This window comes from Oncorhynchus gorbuscha, linkage group LG10 (genome assembly GCF_021184085.1).
Source record: "Oncorhynchus gorbuscha isolate QuinsamMale2020 ecotype Even-year linkage group LG10, OgorEven_v1.0, whole genome shotgun sequence".
Taxonomy (NCBI): Eukaryota; Metazoa; Chordata; class Actinopteri; order Salmoniformes; family Salmonidae; genus Oncorhynchus; species Oncorhynchus gorbuscha.
Genome location: NC_060182.1, coordinates 47,097,985 through 47,116,688, shown reverse-complemented (window position 1 = coordinate 47,116,688; position 18,704 = coordinate 47,097,985). Strand labels below are relative to the sequence as shown.

The window sequence follows — 18,704 nt, the reverse complement described above, 5'->3', positions numbered from 1 at the left end:
TGACAACAGCTCTGTTCAACCGCTCCCCGCTGACAACAGCTCTGTTCAACCGCTCCGTGCTGACAACAGCTCTGTTCAACCGCTCTGTGCTCACAACAGCTCTGTTCAACCGCTCTGTGCTGCTCCACTAAGAGCAAGACGTATGAATGCCTGACTTCTGCAGAGGCCGTATCTCCCTAAACGCTGCACGGCCAATGGAGACCTTGGATTGACCATGCAGCGTTTTAACACTTGAGCCAGTTGGTGGTACCGTTGGTTCTCTCAGAACCTCTTCATAAATTCAATAACAACAATCATCTATAATATTACATTGTATTCCTAAAACTGTCGACTTCATTTGCAGCCTTGACTTGTTCAATTGTTTAATAGGCCTGGACAAACCATGGCACTTTATGCGTAAAGTAAATTATTAATTAGGCTGCCTTATTGAAAGAAGAATTGGGTATAGCATATGTTGTAGGTGCAGAATTAATTATTTGATATTGAACATGCATTCGTTATGCTAATTTCACCTACAGGTGGTCGGTCCCTACACTGCGGCACTTCTGAAAGCTACCACTTGCACCAGCGTTGGCACTGCGCTTAGTCCCAACAGAAGCTGAGAAGAGGACAACAGGCACTTTTCAGACTGCCTTCTGCGGAACTAGTACTGATTGCATCGTGTGTTGTCTCCTCAACTAACCATCCTGCGAGCTTGTGTTTTTTTTTAGCTCTCCTCTGATAGTTCATGAGCTGTAAGATTCTTATCTGAAGTTGTCTTTTCTTGTCCGGGAATCGGATCAATCAAATCGATCTGGAGTCGTTCGTCATTTATTGTGGCTTCAGTCTTTTCAAGAAACAACAAAAAAAGTTCAAGACGTGTGCATTTGTTTTAATACTTTTGGTTAAGTTCATGTAAAGCATATTGCGCATCCGTGTTTGGGGTTTGAAAATACGGTGTTGCAAAATGGACCTACACTGCAACTAACTCGGGATACTTTTGCAGTGACCCAAGTATAAAGAATAACTGAAAGACTTGTTTTCCTGTACTTTTTTGGATAAAGATCAATCATGGAAGAGGGGCAACAGAACCGCGTCCTCCACAGCACCAAAGAGTCGGACCGCGAGCAACGCTTGAGGCTCTGCGTTTTACATGAAATATTGAACACCGAGAGGGATTACGTTCGGGTATTGCTTTTCCTTCAGTCGGTAAGTTTCTGTTCACGCTTTTGGCATTAACTGAGTGTGTGTTAGTCTGCTTGCCAAACATGGTATTTGCATTGTTCAGCTGTTGGATCATGTCACAATGTGATGGCAACAAACACCTTTACGAGAAAGTGAAGTGAAGGCAAGGCTGGCTTTCTACAACTGCTGAATGTCCTAGCATGGATCACTAGTTTATTTGTTGCACCGAAAACACAATCCAACATCCTGTCTGGTTTTAAACTTGTAGCTTCACCCTTCTGTTTAGAGCGGCGCTTTTCTGCATTTAATGAGGTTTTCGTTTGGGGGAACGGTCACTTCACCTCATCTCCATAGACCTGCCGCTTATGCTGTCTGACAAAAATCACTGTTCTAGTGAATATCAATATCTCGCCAAGCAACTGGTCTCTATCCTCTTGATCGCGCATTTTTCTGTATTTTACATAGCAACCATAAAAGAAACACAGACTGGACAAGTAGCCGTGATTATGCTCATTATAGTCGGGTATCACCTTTTCTGCTCTGAACTATGTAGAACATTTGCCAGTTGGAAACAACTCCCTTCTGCATCGCACAGTTCATGCATGATAGGATTTTATTTAAAGAGAAACTGCAGCGTGCATTTAGCTCACAGGAAGAAAAACACCAGGACATGGAATTCGAATAATTGAACTGACATCAGTTGTGTGGAAAAATCACCAACTTTTGGTTAGTCACTCAGCCCTACAAGATACCATCTGATCAGAAGATGCGTAATTGTATCCCATCAATTTAGAGACATTGTTCTGCTGATTCTGGTCTGTTTATTGGCTACGGTACTGTCTGACTGGTCCCTCTTGTCTGATTCAGAACCAGTGGGTGGGTGTCTGCTTTGATCCTATTCTGACCATGATAGCATGCCAGGGCGCTAATTCACTTCCCACAAGCCATCTTCTTAGCAGGTCTCAGTGACGCTGCTAATTGCTTATGTCGGCCTGAGTAACTTCGAAGTGTGGCATCCTATGGCTTGACACGCATGCATGCATGCATGCATGCATACATACATACATACATACATACATACATACATACATACATACATACATACATACATACATACATACATACATACATACATACATACATACATACATACATACATACATACATACATACATACATACATACATACATACATACATACATACATACATACATACATACATACATACATACATACATACATACAATACACACATACATACATACAATACACACAAACATCTCCTGTTGTATCACTTAGTGTTTGTACCTTTTATCCATTATACACTATATTCTGAAGCTATACTGTGTAGATAACTTCCAATTGTTCTACATAAATCGAAATGTTAGCATGTAATCGTATCTAGTGAACAGCTATAGAAGGGGCTGTAGTATGGAGTGGAGATGTACAAGTTACCCGACGTCTTACATCACCGGCAGATCTGAGGCCCGTATCATATTGGAACATTCCGGATCTTCCAGCTATCTCCTCCCTGTCCAACTGATCTGTCACAGTGGACACACATCAATACTTCCAGATGGCCTCTACAATCTGTCATCTCCACCGCGTCACGTCACCTCTCAACATGATACCAACCACCGCGTCCCATATCCACTTCAGAAAAACTCCACTCAAAAACCCCACTCATGCAAACGCACATTAAAGAGTGGGGGTGAACATCATTTTTGCAGCAACAGCAAACTGACTTGAAAGAGCTAAGTGCTCATAAAAGGATATTTATAATTGATTTCAATAGCGTTCAGCGACCTAAGTCGGGAACACCCAAATTAGATGATTACAAAGACCCTCTCCTCCAATTGGACATGCTTCTTTACTACTGGGCCAATTAAAATGTCCTGATTCAGAGGACAAGCTGTACTAAAAAAGCTGTACATTCAACTAACCCAGAGCTAGTTGAATGTTCAGGGTTCTCACATAGAGACGAGTAGCAATATGGGATGGATTGGACACTATAGCCTGTCATGATGGAACCCTCTGTTTTTCACCAAATCTTGATAAATTAGTGGTCCAATCAGCATGGCTGCAATTAGTAAAATGTTTTAGGTTGGCATTGTGGTAGAACCCATTGAGTAATATTTTCATTTTGGTTTTTCAATAATGTTAGAAAGCACAGCATCGTACAAGATTTCCAACAACCCCAAGACAAAGTGTCATGTATGGAGAGACTACTGTCAGTAGTTTTAAATGGAACCAAGCTCGTCAGACCTACAGACAAGACAACAGAGTGTCTGGTCTCTCTTGTCTTTGAGAGGAAGTCTCTCATCCAGTCTTCCTGTCTGCGGCACCTTTTTGACGGAGCTGAGGAGAGACCGACTAGCCTTCCCGTAGTGAATAAAGCTTCCGCTGTGAGCCTCTCAATGAGCCGTGAACTTTACAGCCCTTAAAGCAGAAGTGAGCGAGAGAAAGGCACGAGACCAAAATATGACTGTTGGCGATGCACATGGCCGAGAGAGGAGGATTGTGGGGGAGAGGGTACGATTATGAGGATAATTTCACCCCCCGCTGTGGGCAGGCTACAAAAAGGGGATTTCTTCATTTATTTATTCAATTTTAAATCAAATTTATTTATATAGCCCTTCTTACATCAGCTGATATATCAAAGTGCTGTACAGAAACCCAGCGTAAAACCCCAAACGGCAAGCAATGCAGTTGTAGAAGCACGGTGGCTAGGACAAACTCCCTAGAAAATCCAGAACCTAGGAAGAAACCTAGAGAGGAACCAGGCTATGAGGGGTGGCCTCTTCTGGCTGTTCCGGGTGGAGATTATAACAGAACATTGCCAAGATGTTCAAATATTCATAGATGACCAGCATGGTCAAATAATAACAATCACAGTAGTTGTCGAGGGTGCAACAAGTCAGCACCTCAGGATTAAATGTCAGTTGGCTTTTCATAGTCAATCATTGAGAGTATCTCTACCACTCCTGCTGTCTCTAGAGAGTTTAAAACAGCAGGTCTGGGACAGGTAGCACGTCAGGTGAACAGGTCAGGGTTCCATAGCCGCAGGCAGAACAGTTGAAACTGGAGGAGCAGCAGCACGGCCAGGTGGACTGGGGACAGCAAGGAGTCATCAGGACAGGTAGTCCTGAGGCATGGTCCTAGAGCTCCAGGTCCTCAGATAGAGAGAATTAGAGAGAGCATACTTAAATTGACACAGGACACTGGTTAAGACAGGAGAAATACTCCTAGTCTAGTCTCCCGACTCAAACTACTGCAGCATAAATACTGGAGGCTGAGACAGGAGGGGTGCCATTTCATGCCATGTTGCTTGTATCTGCGATACACTCAAGTGTTTCATCTCTACTGGTGGGGGGAGTGGAGTGAATTGAAAAGGTTGTGTAGAGAACCTAACAAGTGTAGTGATTGGCCGTGTTATTGATACAAATCAAATCTTATTGGTCGCATACACATGTTTAGCAGATGTTATTGCGTGTGTAGTGAAATGCTTGTGGCTAGGGTTACATATTTTGGGGAATATTCAGAGGTGGAAACTTTCAATGGGAATTAACGGAAATAAATGCAAATTAATATTAATACCATTTAAATGTAGATGTTTTATGCATTGGATATATTAAACTTATCATATGGAGACAAACCTTTTACCTTATCATAAGTAGACATAATTGCAAATGATTAAATCCTTCTAGTAGAATATATATATTTAGGTATGATTTAAACTTTAATTAAATTAGTTGACTCTTCACATGGGATGATTTCACTGAACAACAAAAAAGGGAATATTGAATGATCCATCGCATCTCCCAAAAACATTTTCATCATGCATCTGTAAAATGATAGTCTGGAAACTAAAGCTTTGGTTGGTGGGATTTGGAAGATAGAAGGGAACGAGACGGATTACCAGGACGCTTACTCAAAGCATGCGCGGGCCAACTGTCAAGTGTCTTCACTGACATTTTCAACCTCTCCCTGACCGAGTCTGTAATCCCTACATGTTTCAAGCAGACCACCATAGTCCCTGTGCCCAAGGGAGCGAAGGTAACCTGTCTAAATGATTACCGCCCCGTGGAACTTACGTCGGTAACCATGAAGTGCTATGAAAGGCTGGTCATGGCTCATGTCAACAGCATCCTCCCGGACACCCAAGACCCACTCCAATTCGTATAACACCCCAACAGATCCACAGATGACGCAATCTCAATCGTACTCCACACTGCCTTCCTCACCTGGACAAAAGGAACACCTATGTGAGAATGCTGTTCATTGACTACAGCTCAGTGTTCAACACCATAGTGCCCATGAAGCTCATCATTAAGCTAAGAACTCTGGGACTAAACACCTCCCTCTGCAACTGGCTCCTGGACTTCCTGACAGGCTGCCCCAGGTGGTAAGAGTAGGCAATAATACATCTGCCACTCTGATTCTTAACACTGGGGCCCCTCAGGGTGTGTGATTAGTCCCCTCCTGTATTCACAGTTCACCAACAACTGCGTAGCCAAACATGACCCCAACACCATCATTAAGTTTGCTGACGATACGACAGTGGTAGGCCTGATCACCGACAACAATGAGACGGCCTATAGGGAGGAGGTCAAAGAACTGGCTGTATGGTGCCAGGACAACAACCTCTCCCTCAATGTGAGCAAGACAAAGGAGCTGATCGTGGACAACAGGAATGGCGGGCCGAACAGGCCTCCATTCACATCAACGGGGCTGTAGTGGAGCGGGTCGAGAGTTTCAAGTGCGAATGGCCCAGTACATCTCTGGGGCCAAGCTTCCTGCCATCCAGGACCTATATAATAGGCGGTGTCTGAGGAAAGCCAATAAAATTATCAGAGACTCCAGACACCCCCACCTACATGTACAAATAACATAAACTAATCTGTATCTCCGCACACTGACTCGGTACTGGTGCCCCCTGTATATAGCCTCGTTATTCTTATTGTGTTCATTTTTATTACTTTTTAATTTAGTCTACTTGGTAAATATTTTCTTAACTCGTCTTGAACTGCACTGTTGGTTAAAGGCAAGTAAGTATTTCACGGTAAAGTCTACACTTGTTGTATTCGGCGCATGTGACAAAGTTTAATTTGAGCCTCAGGTCCACCAGGTGGCTGCTAAGATATGTTGGCACGACTGCCATATTGCATCTCCATCCCAAAGCTCTTGCTTGGAAGTGTACTTTGTCAGATTGCCAAGAACCTTGCCCTCATCCAGGCCAAGGGGGTGAGACACGGTAGTGATGACACCATAGGCTTTGTTGATCTCTACACTAGACAGGATGCTCTTGCCAGCATACTTGGGGTCCAACATGTATGGGCGTCAGGCAGAAGTCTTCACGCTTTTTGATGTGTTTCAGAACTGCAGTGTCCTCTGCTTAGGACAACAGTGAAGTAGGCAGGGCAGTACGGATTTCTTCTCTTACATCTGCAAGCAGAGTCTGATCATCAGACAGGATGGCATTGTCTCCTTCAGTCTGTGCAATGGCTACTGCTATAGGCTTCAGGCTTCTTACCACTCTCTCCCAAAATACATCATCCAGGAGGATCCTCTTGATGGGGCTGTCCATATCATCAGACTGTCATATGGCCATTTCTTTGAGAGACTCCTTCCCCTCCATGAGACTGTCAAACATGATAACACCACTCCAATGGGTGTTGCTGGGCAGCTTCAATGTGGTGCTTTTATTCTTCTCACTTTGCTTGGTGAGGTAGGTTGCTGCTATGACTTGATTACCCGTCACATACCTAACCATTTCCTTGGCTCTTTTCTAGAGTGTATCCATTGTTTTCAGTGCCATGATGTTCTTGACGAGCAGATTCAAAGCATGAGCAGCACAGCCAATGGGTGTGACGTGAGGGTAGGACTCCTCCACTTTTGACCAAGCTCATGTTCGCAGCATTGTCTCTCACCAGTGCAAATACCTTCTGTGGCCCAAGGTCATTGATGACTGCCTTCAGCTCATCTGCAATGTAGAGACTGGTGTGTCTGTGCTCTTTTTAAAATACTGGTTTAGGGGTGGAGATGATGTAGTTAAGTATTCCTTGCCCACGACCATTCAACCCCCCCCCCCTCCCCTCAGAGATGATTGCAATACAGTCTGCTTTCTCTGATTTGCTTGACCTTTACTTGACCTCTGAACTCTGCATCTAGCAGATGAGTAGATAAAGCATGTTTGGTTGGATGGGTGTATGCTGGTGAAGAACATTTTGTAATCTCTTCCAATACACATTTCCTGTGAGCATCAGAGGTGAACCAGTTGCATACACAAGTAAGACATTCAGAGTAAGACATTCATCAGCATTTCTCTGACTACTTTCATCCATTTGAGTCAAGACAACTACTGATTCCAGGAGAACCATGAGCTGTCTGATTCATCATTTTCACCTCGAATAGAAGTAGAGGGACTTTTGTCAGAGGTTTCTTGTTGTGAGCGCTGATGGAACTTTATGCACTTGGCCAGATGATTCTGCATCTTTGTTGCATTCTTCACATGATTAGGCACAATATTTGCAAATGTACACAGCTTTTCCTTCTACATTAGCTACAGTGAAATGTCTCCACACATCAGATAGTGCATGTGGCACTTTCCTGTAAAGACAAAAATGTATGAAAATAAAACCAATACAATTCCATGTACAGATTTAGTTAAGCAGTTAGATTAAACAACTTGTTTGTAAGATACATCTCACTGGTCATCCCCAAAGCCAACACCTCCTTTGGCTGCCTTTCATTCCAGTTCTCTGCTGCCAGTGACTGGAACGAATTGCAAAAATCGCTGAAGCTGGAGACTTACATTTCCCACACTAACTTTAAACATCAGCTATCTGAGCAGCTAACCGATCGCTGCAGCTGTACATAGTCCATCTGTAAGTAGTCCACCCATAAAATATATTCCCCCACCCAGTATTGTAATCAAAACCTACCAGAAAGCATGTAGTCCTTGGCTCACACAGTGTAGTAGTGTGGGCTCAATTGCATGTCATTAGTGTGCAAGATTTTGAGAATCAGCTGTACATGCGATGGAAGAGTGGACTGCACTGTGTATGCAGAGGGTTGCAATTCCATTGAATTGTGGATAGTTTAACCAAAATATGCCACAAGACCTAGAATTGCCTTGTGTATCCCACAAAAAAAGGTTCACTGTTATAAGCTAACTTTTTTTTGATGAATTTAAGCAAAATTCCCCTAATTCCAGAGCTTAACTTCCCATGGAAAAATTCTGGAAATTTACTGTAAAGTTTCCAACCCTTTGCAACCCTAACCAGGGTCTCTTGTGACTGAGCTGGCCTGGTGCTCGTCGTAGGCTATAGCTTCTGAGTGCTGATGCAGCTATTGCTGGTGCGCAAACAGGAAAACACACACACACATTTTTGTACCAGTCTCTTCCCCCTCGACCTCCACCCCTGTGCTTGGTTATATAAGACCTGCTACACTACTGTGGGAGACTTCTACCCCATTACGAATCATGGCCCTCTCCCGATGGGATGGGTTTGGTGGCATGTATTTAGAAATATGAGCAATACAGGTTTCTTTTGAGAAACTGTATATTCCTTTCTCTTGCCCAGTAGATACCTCTAATCCTGTTGCCTGACATGATGTTGGGCCCCTAATTCAACTATGAGAAGTGCAAGGCTTATATTTTGAAAGAGGCAATGTAGCCAATTGTGGTTTCCGTCCATATATTTCCCATGCATTTCACACCCGCAGTCATTCTTTTGTCCGACGTAAAGGAAGGATGTGCTCCGTCTGAAACTCTCAATGTCACAGCCTCTATGATTCCCTTTCAATCCACAAATGGATTATTAACACGAATGAGCAGATGTAGCAAACAGTCCTACCTCTTATCTCGATAAACAAAGAGCATGTTGGAGTGTCCTGTTTCCCTCAACTTCAGACCAGGCTTTCGGGCTCCCAAGTGGCGCTCCTAAGTCACTGCATCTCAGTGCAAGAGGTGTCACTACAGTCCCTGGTTCGAATCCAGGCTGAATCACATCCGGCTGTGATTGGGAGTCCCATATGGCGGTCTACAGTATCTCAATGTTCTTGTAGATTCAAATTACTCACTTGCTCTCTTCTGCCATACTAGCTTACAATGAACCTACCAGAGGGTGAAATAGGGGTCTAACAAAGTTGCACAACTGACTGACCCTGTACCTCTTGAGCTGGTGCTTGTTGCACCCCAATTACTGTTCTGATTGGGTTGTAGTTGAGAACGTGCAGAGCAGTTTGATGTGAACCTACACACTCTTTCACTCATAGCGAAGAGAACCATATGATGCGCATAGTTGTTTCACTTTGCCCATGTTCGTAATTCATACCCAGATGTAATGCCAGGAAACCAATGGTCGATTTGCTTTTTCATCATAGCACTAATATAAGCACTGGTGCACTTCTACTACAGTCACAAAATGACTGCCATTTCCTTTGCTTAATAGTGGAGGAATGAGCGAGACCATGGAGCACTTCAGTGTCGATACAATTCACTGCAAAAGTACCTGCCACCCTTTTCCCCTGCCCTCATCCATCCCCTCTTTTGCGCTGTTAGGCTTTAAAAAAATATATATATTTTTATTTTATTTTATTTACCCTCCACAATGGCTGAGCGGCCCCTTTTGTGACTTCTGCTTTTCCCCTTCAGGCCTGGGCCCGTATCCACAATGGCTGAGCCGCCCCTTTTGTGACTTCTGCTTTTCCCCTTCAGGCCTTGGCCCGTATCCACAACGGCTGAGCGGCCCCTTTTGTGACTTCTGCTTTTCCCCTTCAGGCCTGGGCCCGTATCCACAACGTCTGAGCGGCCCCTTTTGTGACTTCTGCTTTTCCCCTTCAGGCCTGGGCCCGTATCCACAACGGCTGAGCGGCCTCTTTTGTGACTTCTGCTTTTCCCCTTCAGGCCTGGGCTCGTATCCACAATGGCTGAGCGGCCCCTTTTGTGACTTCTGCTTTTCCCCTTCAGTAGGTATCGAGTCATTGCCGATTTAATGTTGCATAAAATATTTTAACGGTCATTAGTCATATTTTAACGGTGACAGTCCATAGATGCTATCAATTGCCCAATTTTATAGGTGTGCCCAATTTAGGCACATTTGTTTTTAACAGTGTAATATTGCGCTCCAAGGGAATAACTTGAAATAATGCATGTTAGTGAAATATTCTAAATATAAATGTGGTTATTTATTAGTCTAGTGGTTCTAAGTATTTAGACATGTGAATTAGCCCTCCATGTAAAATCATTTTGAAAAGCGCAACCAATACCTACTGTTGCATCTAGGTCTATATTATTTATCGGTTGATCATATAGAAATATCTAAATATTTCCTTTTGTTCTTTTTTTATTACCCCAGTTCTCCTTTTAGCTTCACATCATTTTTTTCTGCATATCCCTGCTACTGTTCTGAGTAAAGGACTGAAAAAGGCTTTCCCTTTTGGTCTCCTTGGTGTAAATGCAAACATCACTGCTTGTGCAGTGGAGAGAGGACGTGGGTAGACGAATGACGGTGACTTAACAGTAGGACTTAAGAGCTTTTGACAAATCCAGTCAGACGCCGTGATGTTTCACTGTTGATCTTTTGGAGAGGTTTCACTGTGTCAATGTGACTGTGTGCAGCTCTCGAGTTTTGCAAGAAATGTCGATACACGGACAAAGGGGTCATGTTCAGTTGAGTCCAACGCCAGAATAGAACCGAAATAGAACATCCTTTTTAGACAAATCAGCCAAGAAGTGCCCCACTTCAACCCTTCCCCTGTTTCAATCATAAGGTGGTGAAGTAGAGTGCTCCAGGTCAAGGTGCTGGGATAAAACTACTCTAGAATGATCACCAACCCTCATTATCCCATGAATGCCCTGATTAATCCTGTTAAAGCTGCAATATCTACATTTCTGGGCGAGCTGGAAAAATTCACATAGAATGTTAGTTATAGATCTGTCATTCTCATTGAAAGCAAGTCTAAGGAGCGGTAGATTGGTTCTATGTGCGCTATGTATAGGCTTCCCGTTCTTAATTTTGTTTTTGCATCTTACTTTTGTTTTTGTACACTGCTTCAAACCGGTGGTTTAGATGGTACAAAGATTCTCTACACTATAGTTGCTTGTTTTGTCACACTGACCTTAGGCAAACAATTAGAATTTTAGCAACCAGGAAATGGCGTAGCAATTTCTACATAGTGCATCTTTAACTGAATCAGGTTAACATTTTCATAGTGTCAACAACAATGTACAATCCCTTTTTTAACGAGGTGTGTGTGTGTGTGTATAAGCAGAAATATTACATGAAAAAAACAACTGCAAAAACCACAAATGAACAGCAACTAAAAATAAATAAATGGTGAAACATCCTAAGACAAGTGTTACAGAAGCATACAACCACCGAAATAACATTTTACAGTGGTCTGATCCAATAGGATGGAACATATTTGGGATATATTTCAGATGAAACACAGTGCCACAAGCCAATTGGATATCTCCGCCCCACATGCACACAAAGCATAAGCATAGTACACTACCCAGAGTTACGTTCATTAGCCACTATTTCACCCACATCACTCTGCTCAACAAAATCCAAAAATGGCCCCCAAACCTTTTCAAAAGTGTCTTGCTTTACCCTTAACCGTATATGTTATCTTTTCCATAGTTAGGCAAGATGACATTTCCCTAAGCCATTGGGCAATACGTTTCCCTAAGCCATTGGGCAATACGTTTCCCTAAGCCATTGGGCAATACATTTCCCTAAGCCATTGGGCAATACATTTCCCTAAGCCATTGGGCAATACATTTCCCTAAGCCATTGGGCAAAACATTTCCCTAAGCCATTGGGCAATACATTTCCCTAAGCCATTGGGCAATACATTTCCCTAAGCCATTGGGCAAAACATTTCCCTAAGCCATTGGGCAATACATTTCCCTAAGCCATTGGGCAATACATTTCCCTAAGCCATTGGGCAATACATTTCCCTAAGCCATTGGGCAATACATTTCCCTAAGCCATTGGGCAATACATTTCCCTAAGCCATTGGGCAATACATTTCCCTAAGCCATTGGGCAAAACATTTCCCTAAGCCATTGGGCAATACATTTCCCTAAGCCATTGGGCAATACATTTCCCTAAGCCATTGGGCAATACATTTCCCTAAGCCATTGGGCAATACATTTCCCTAAGCCATTGGGCAATACATTTCCCTAAGCCATTGGGCAATACATTTCCCTAAGCCATTGGGCAATACATTTCCCTAAGCCATTGGGCAATACATTTCCCTAAGCCATTGGGCAATACATTTCCCTAAGCCATTGGGCAATACTAGAAGTGTTCACCCTTTCACAGGCAAGAGCTATCAAGCGTTTTGCCTACAAGCAGCTTTTTAAGAACAAATTCTTATTTTCAATGACGGCCTGGGAACAGTGAGTTAACTGCCTTGTTTGGTGACAGAACAACATATTGTTACCTTGTCGGCTTGAGGATTCAATCTTGCAACCTTCTGGTTACTAGTCCAATGCTCTAACCACTAGGCTACCTGCCACCCCATATCTATAAGTGTTTGCACTTGGTTCTTTAGATGAGGATTGAATTGGGTACAACCCCAGGATGAACACTTTGGGATAGAGAGGCAATTTTACTGATACTATTTGTGATATAATATGTGATAATACCTTCTTCCAAAAATCTTGAATTTTCACACAGTCCCACAGACAATGAAACAGAGTCCCATTTAGAATGATTGTGCTTGTAGTATATATCTGGAATTGTACTATTAAACATATTTAACTTAGCAGGGGTTACATATGTTTGCATAAACCAATAGTTTTGCAGAGTATTCACATTCTGAGCCTTAGTCTTGGAGTGTGGAGTAGTATATGTACTATGTCCTCCCGAATAACTTCCTTCCAAGAGTTCAGTTTGTTGGCAGAGGATTCGTTTGAGCCAGACTCTAGCATATTGTATAGATCTGAAATTCTACCCTTACCATTACAATGGGTTGAGATCGTATTTTCTAATGTGGACAGAAGGGGTTCTGTTAGGTTTTGGTTATGGGCAGCCGTAAGGAAGCTCCTTAGCTATAAATATAAAACAAATGTTTTCTAGGAACGTCATATTTCTTCAGATGACATAAAAATACCTTCTTTATACAGGTCTTGAGCTTTTCTTAAACCCTTGCTGGCCCAACCCGGATCAGTTCTCCCAGGAGTGAAACTGTGGTTTCCCCAGATAGGACTAAAACCTGACAAAGAATGCATTTCACCAAAGAACTTCCGCACCTCATACCAAACGTTGATCGTATAATTTTTTTCCGTGTCTTGATATGAGCTGAATAAATGTAGAGGTTAAGGGGTAATTTGGGTACAACTGAAGACATTTCAATCTCCATCCACGTAGGTGAGAGACTCTGAGGTAAAATAGTACATAGCAGTGCGAAGCTGAGCTGCCCAGTAGTACCACTAGATATTAGGCAAATGGAGCCCCCCCTCTGTCATACGGTAGGTGCAATAAGGACAAGTGAACTCTGGGATGTCTGTTATTCCAGATAAATATAGTGAATGTCTTTTTTAAGCCTTGTAAAGAGGGGATGGTGGCGGTGGCAAGAGAACGTTCTGAAATAAATACAACAGTTTTGGGAGGACATTCATTTTCACAATGTTAATCCGGCCAATTAAAGATGTACAGTAGGTAAAGATGACCATGTATCGATTGAGTTATTGAATCTACGACAGGTGCATAGTTAGTTGAGACTATGCAGTCAATCTCTGGCACATTATGAATTCCGAGATATGTAAAGCATTCCGTAGCATTAAAAAAAATAAGTCAGAGGTGTAAGTCTACGTCTTTCCTCCTCCTTTAGCATCATAATTGAGGATTTTGCATAATTTATTTTGTATCCCGAGAACACTCCAAACTCTTTGATAAGGTGCGGATATGGAATTGCACAAGTCTGTAAGAAACAAAATTACATCGTCTGCATATAGGGCAATTCAATGTTCCATCTGATCTATTCTGATACCTGAAATATAGGGGTGGGACCTAACATCTATGGCTAGAGGCTAAATGGCTAGGATAAACAGGAGAGGAGGAAGAGGGCAGCCCTTCCTAGAACCCCTGCAGATGTCGAAAGGTTAAGATACCGTATTAGTAGTAAGGATCTCTGCATTGTGATTTGTATTTAGTGTCATTAACCATTTACAAAAGCTCTCACCACAACCAAAATGGGTTAACACTTCAAAGAGGTAGGGTTACTCAACCCTGTCCAAGGCCTTCTCTGTGTCCAACGACCGGATTGCAGTGTCTGACGACCCAATTTAGGGTGGAAGCAGAACTTTTAGCATTCTCCTAACATTATGAATTCCTTGACGACCTTAAATAAAGCCATTTTGGTCTCAACCCACCACATCCGGATGAAAATCCTCCAACCTCCTCACAAATGCTTTCCAAAGAACCTTAGTGTCAGAATTCAAAAGTGAAATAGCATGATAGGGATCACGTTTGGTATGCATCTTTTCAGGTTGTAGGAGCGGAGTGATCAGAGCTGTCAAAGAAGGGGGCAGGAGACCATTTTCATAAGATTCCAAAAACATCTCCTGGAAAGGAGTGCACAGTTTGTTCTTAAATCCCTTGTAGATGTCAATGGGCAGCCCATCTGGGCCAGATGCCCTCATACTATCAATTGCAGTGGAAATTTCCTCCACAGTCAGCTCAGCATTAAGAATATCCTTAGATTCATCTGAAAGATTGGAGTTTCCCAATATATCTAAAAAGCTAGCCTGGGTACCAGTTTCAGGAGGATACTCTGATGCATATAATTTTTCAGAAAATGATGTAAAGGTATTGTTAATCTCCCGAGGGTCTACTGTCACAGCTCAAGAGGGATCACTTGTAGTCTGACTGGCTTCTCGCTTTGGGCACAGGAATGTGTCTTTAGGACCAGGGGTGTGTTCAGTAGGAACAAAACAGTAAAGAACGTTTTGAAACCGAACAGGTAGCCTACTACCTAGATTTCCAATAAGAAATGTCATTTTTCATTGCTCCGTTTTCAAAATGAACCCAGTCCAGGCCAGTGAACCTGACCCAGGGCAGACGTTGGAGGCTGCAGGCCTTTTCACCCTCTTGTCACTCTCCAGATGAGTGAACGCGGAATCCGTTGCCAGCATATGTGTATCTGCTCGTGGACACCCGTATGTCTGGCCCTTCCTTGAATTTGCTAAGTCACAGCAAATGGCAAACTCGGGGACCAACTCACATGACCCTTTTGGCTGCAAGTCATATGAGACTGGACCATGCCCTCCCTGGGTTTGACTAAGAGCGCCACCAGCAGTTTGTGGCAGAGAAATGCTATCTCTCCAGCTGTGGTGATGGTTGGGAGTTGGCTAGTTTGTGGTGCTACTAGCTTCCAATGGTCTCCATCTTTATCTATGACCTGACAGCCTTATGGCCTTATGGTTGCATCTGAGGATTTGTTGCACTCCCTAACCAATCAAGAATTTTATTTGGCCTGTGTTGAATTCATCTTATCTGTTGGCCTACGACTTTTGGGGATATGTGTAAATGTCACAATACTGCAATTCTATTGTCCTAATGCTATGATCATTTCCCATCTTTCAAGTCTCCAGTATATAAGGGATAAACGGTACCATTATGTACATAACCTTGGATGACACTGCCGCCAGGTCCCTTTTGAGGAGTGCCATTTTCCAAGGTCATGTACAGAACACAGGTGTTTATCCCACTATACCACAGTTGCAAAGAACCATATGAAAGCACACATTCACTGGTAAAAAAAACTTTTTCTCATTGATATATTTATAAGCCTAATTCTCCTATCTTTTGGTTGCTAGAGTTGCGACCCAGTCGTTCTGGTGATTCTCATCTCCCCCACTATAGCTTTAAGAACGATCTGTCAGAGCAGCTCACAGATCACTGCACCTGTTCATAGCCCATCTTTATACAGCCCATCTATCTACCTCATTCCCATACTGTATTTATTTATTTTGCTCCTTTTGCACCACAGTATCTCTACTTGCACATCCATCTTTTGCACATCTACCATTCCAGTGTTTAATTGCCATATTGTAATTACTTTGCCACCATGGCCTATTTATTGCCCTATAACTCCCTTATTTGCACTCACTGTATATAGACTTTGTTTTCTTCTACTGTATTATTGACTATGTTTTGTTCATTCCATGTGTAACTCTGTGTTGTTGTATGTGTCGAACTGCTATGCTTTATCTTGGCCAGGTCGCAGTTGCAAATGAGAACTTGTTCTCAACTAGCTTACCTGGTTAAATCAAGGTAAAATAAAAAAAGTTCAATATTTATGGACGTGACCCAGTCGTTCGTGCTTTATTCTTCGTTTGCTGGGAACGTTCTTATCCCTTGCTTGCTGCTAGCTAGCCAACAAGCTACGGCTACAAAGTCGATACCTCTGCAGCCAGAATAACTACAATGTAGCTGTTTTTCTATTGAAGTTCATTTGGATTCATCCATGTCAATGAGCTGATAATGCCCGATTTTGCCTGGCATAGCTAGAAAGGTGTGCCTTCTCGTCAGGACACTCATCAACACTGGCTGTTAATTAAGAGGAGATTGTATATCAAACACTAGGCTAGAAGCTAGCTAAGTAGATTGTTGCTAGCAAACCTGCCAACCAAATTCAAAAATATTCAAAGTCTCATGGACACTTACTGACAGTTGTGGCTGCTTTGTGTAATGTTTGTACCCTCTGCTGCTGCCATGTTGTGCTGCTACCATGTTGTGTTGCTACCATGTTGTTGTCATGTGTTGCTGCCTTGCTATGTAGTTGTCTTAGGTCTCTTTTTATGTAGTGTTGTCTCTCTTGTTGTGATGTGTATTTTGTCCTATATTCTTATAGAATTTATTTGTATTCCAGCCCCCGTCCCCGCAGGAGGCCTTTTGGTAGGCCGTCATTGTAAATAAGAATTTGTTCTTAACTGACTTGCCTAGTTAAATGAAGGTTTAAAAAAAAACAGCTGGTCAAATTACAAAAGTGGGAGGATTTGACAGTTTAAAGTCGGAGGGGACAGGAGAAATTCATGTTCATCACTCACCACGTTAAGTCATCAGATGCTCCCAAAAGATACCTGCAAAATCCAATCAATGCTAGCTAGCTAGGTTTTTTTCCCTCATTGGGACCTGCGTTTACAATGTATACAATTTCAGTTTGTGTGGTTGATGGTTTATCTTTCTGTAACTTTGTCGCAACTACACATGCAGACCGTACGTGGTTTTTGCATCATGATTGCAAGTTATCCTGATTTTAAAATATATATATATTTTTTTTCCAACTGTCCGGTTATCTGGTTTTAATGTCTATTCTAGAATGCCCTTCTAGTCAATCAGAAACAAGTATTCAACAATGCTGTGGTATAAGAACTCTATACATTTTTACTACAGCACAATACTGTACACTCTGAAGCTCTATCTTGGCTCCTTGCAGTGACTTTGTGCAAAACCACAAATTCTGTTCATGTATGGCATGATTGGACATGCACACTTCCTCTTCACAAAGCTTCACTTCCTGTCACGGGACATCCTCCTTGCTACTTTTGTGTCGCAAGCCAGTCACTGCGTATCTAACTTGAAATAATCAACTTTTTTTTCAGACTTATACAGAAAAATATCTGTGGCTTTTTGTCAAATCTGACTGCTCTGTTTTCACTTCCTTTTTGAGCATCACAGAAGCACCAACAAAGAAAAGATAAACCGCAGTCAATCCTTTGCAACTGGGCTTCTACAAGCTACTCTGCAAAAAAATAAAATGACTCAGGTGGGAAGGGGTGGTTGCGTGCTGAGTGTGTTATTGACTCAACAGTGACAGAGAGTGGAAGTCTCTTTGGCTCTCAAACAATCAATCAAGTATTGTCCTTGTCCAGGACGCACACTGGAAACCAAGCTCCACTCGAGGCAATGCAGACATGGTTGAAGACTCAATTACCACAAGCGATACTCCTCCGTACTGTATAACATGTTGCTAGCAGATGGGTGATTCTTATGAATTTTTGGTTTCAAAGATTTCAAACATGAAATCTTTAAAAAGACTTGCATCAACAAATATCATTTTTAAGCATTAATAACTAGGTCTGAAGTGTTTGAGCATTAATGTAAAAACATTTACTGAAAATTCTAACCTTTTTTTGAACATATTTTCCAAAACATGTCCTTAAAAAGCTCATTACCCCAATGGTCTGAAAAGATCAAGACCATTAGGAAAGCTAATACATTTTCATGTTTTTGTGTGTGTGATTATTAACAGTCATGCACAGTTGCTTGAAACTCTAAAATAATGTTTTTAAGTTTTAAAAATGGATTTGATTTTGACATTCTTATTACCGCAACACCTTCCGCAATCTACAACCTAATATTTTTTATATTAAATTGAAACCTGACATAATTTTGAAAAATATGTGGCAAGCCTGCATTTAAAATAACTACTATTTTTCTTTTCATTAAATTAACATAAAATGAACCACTTGCCATAATAATACAGGTTTCGGAAATGAGGTTGATTTCGATAATGA

General features: G+C 42.1%; 1 protein-coding gene across 1 annotated transcript in view; it reads left to right on the top strand.

Annotated features, from left to right (window-relative positions):
• The first annotated feature begins 600 nt into the window (after window positions 1-600).
• Window positions 601-18,704, top strand: part of LOC124046193 (phosphatidylinositol 3,4,5-trisphosphate-dependent Rac exchanger 1 protein-like) — a 147,673-nt gene continuing 129,569 nt past the window's right edge. The window contains exon 1 of the mRNA XM_046366302.1: window positions 601-1,188. Coding sequence (XP_046222258.1) covers window positions 1,051-1,188 — 138 coding nt within the window. The 5' untranslated portion in view covers window positions 601-1,050. The remainder of the gene's footprint in view (window positions 1,189-18,704) is intronic.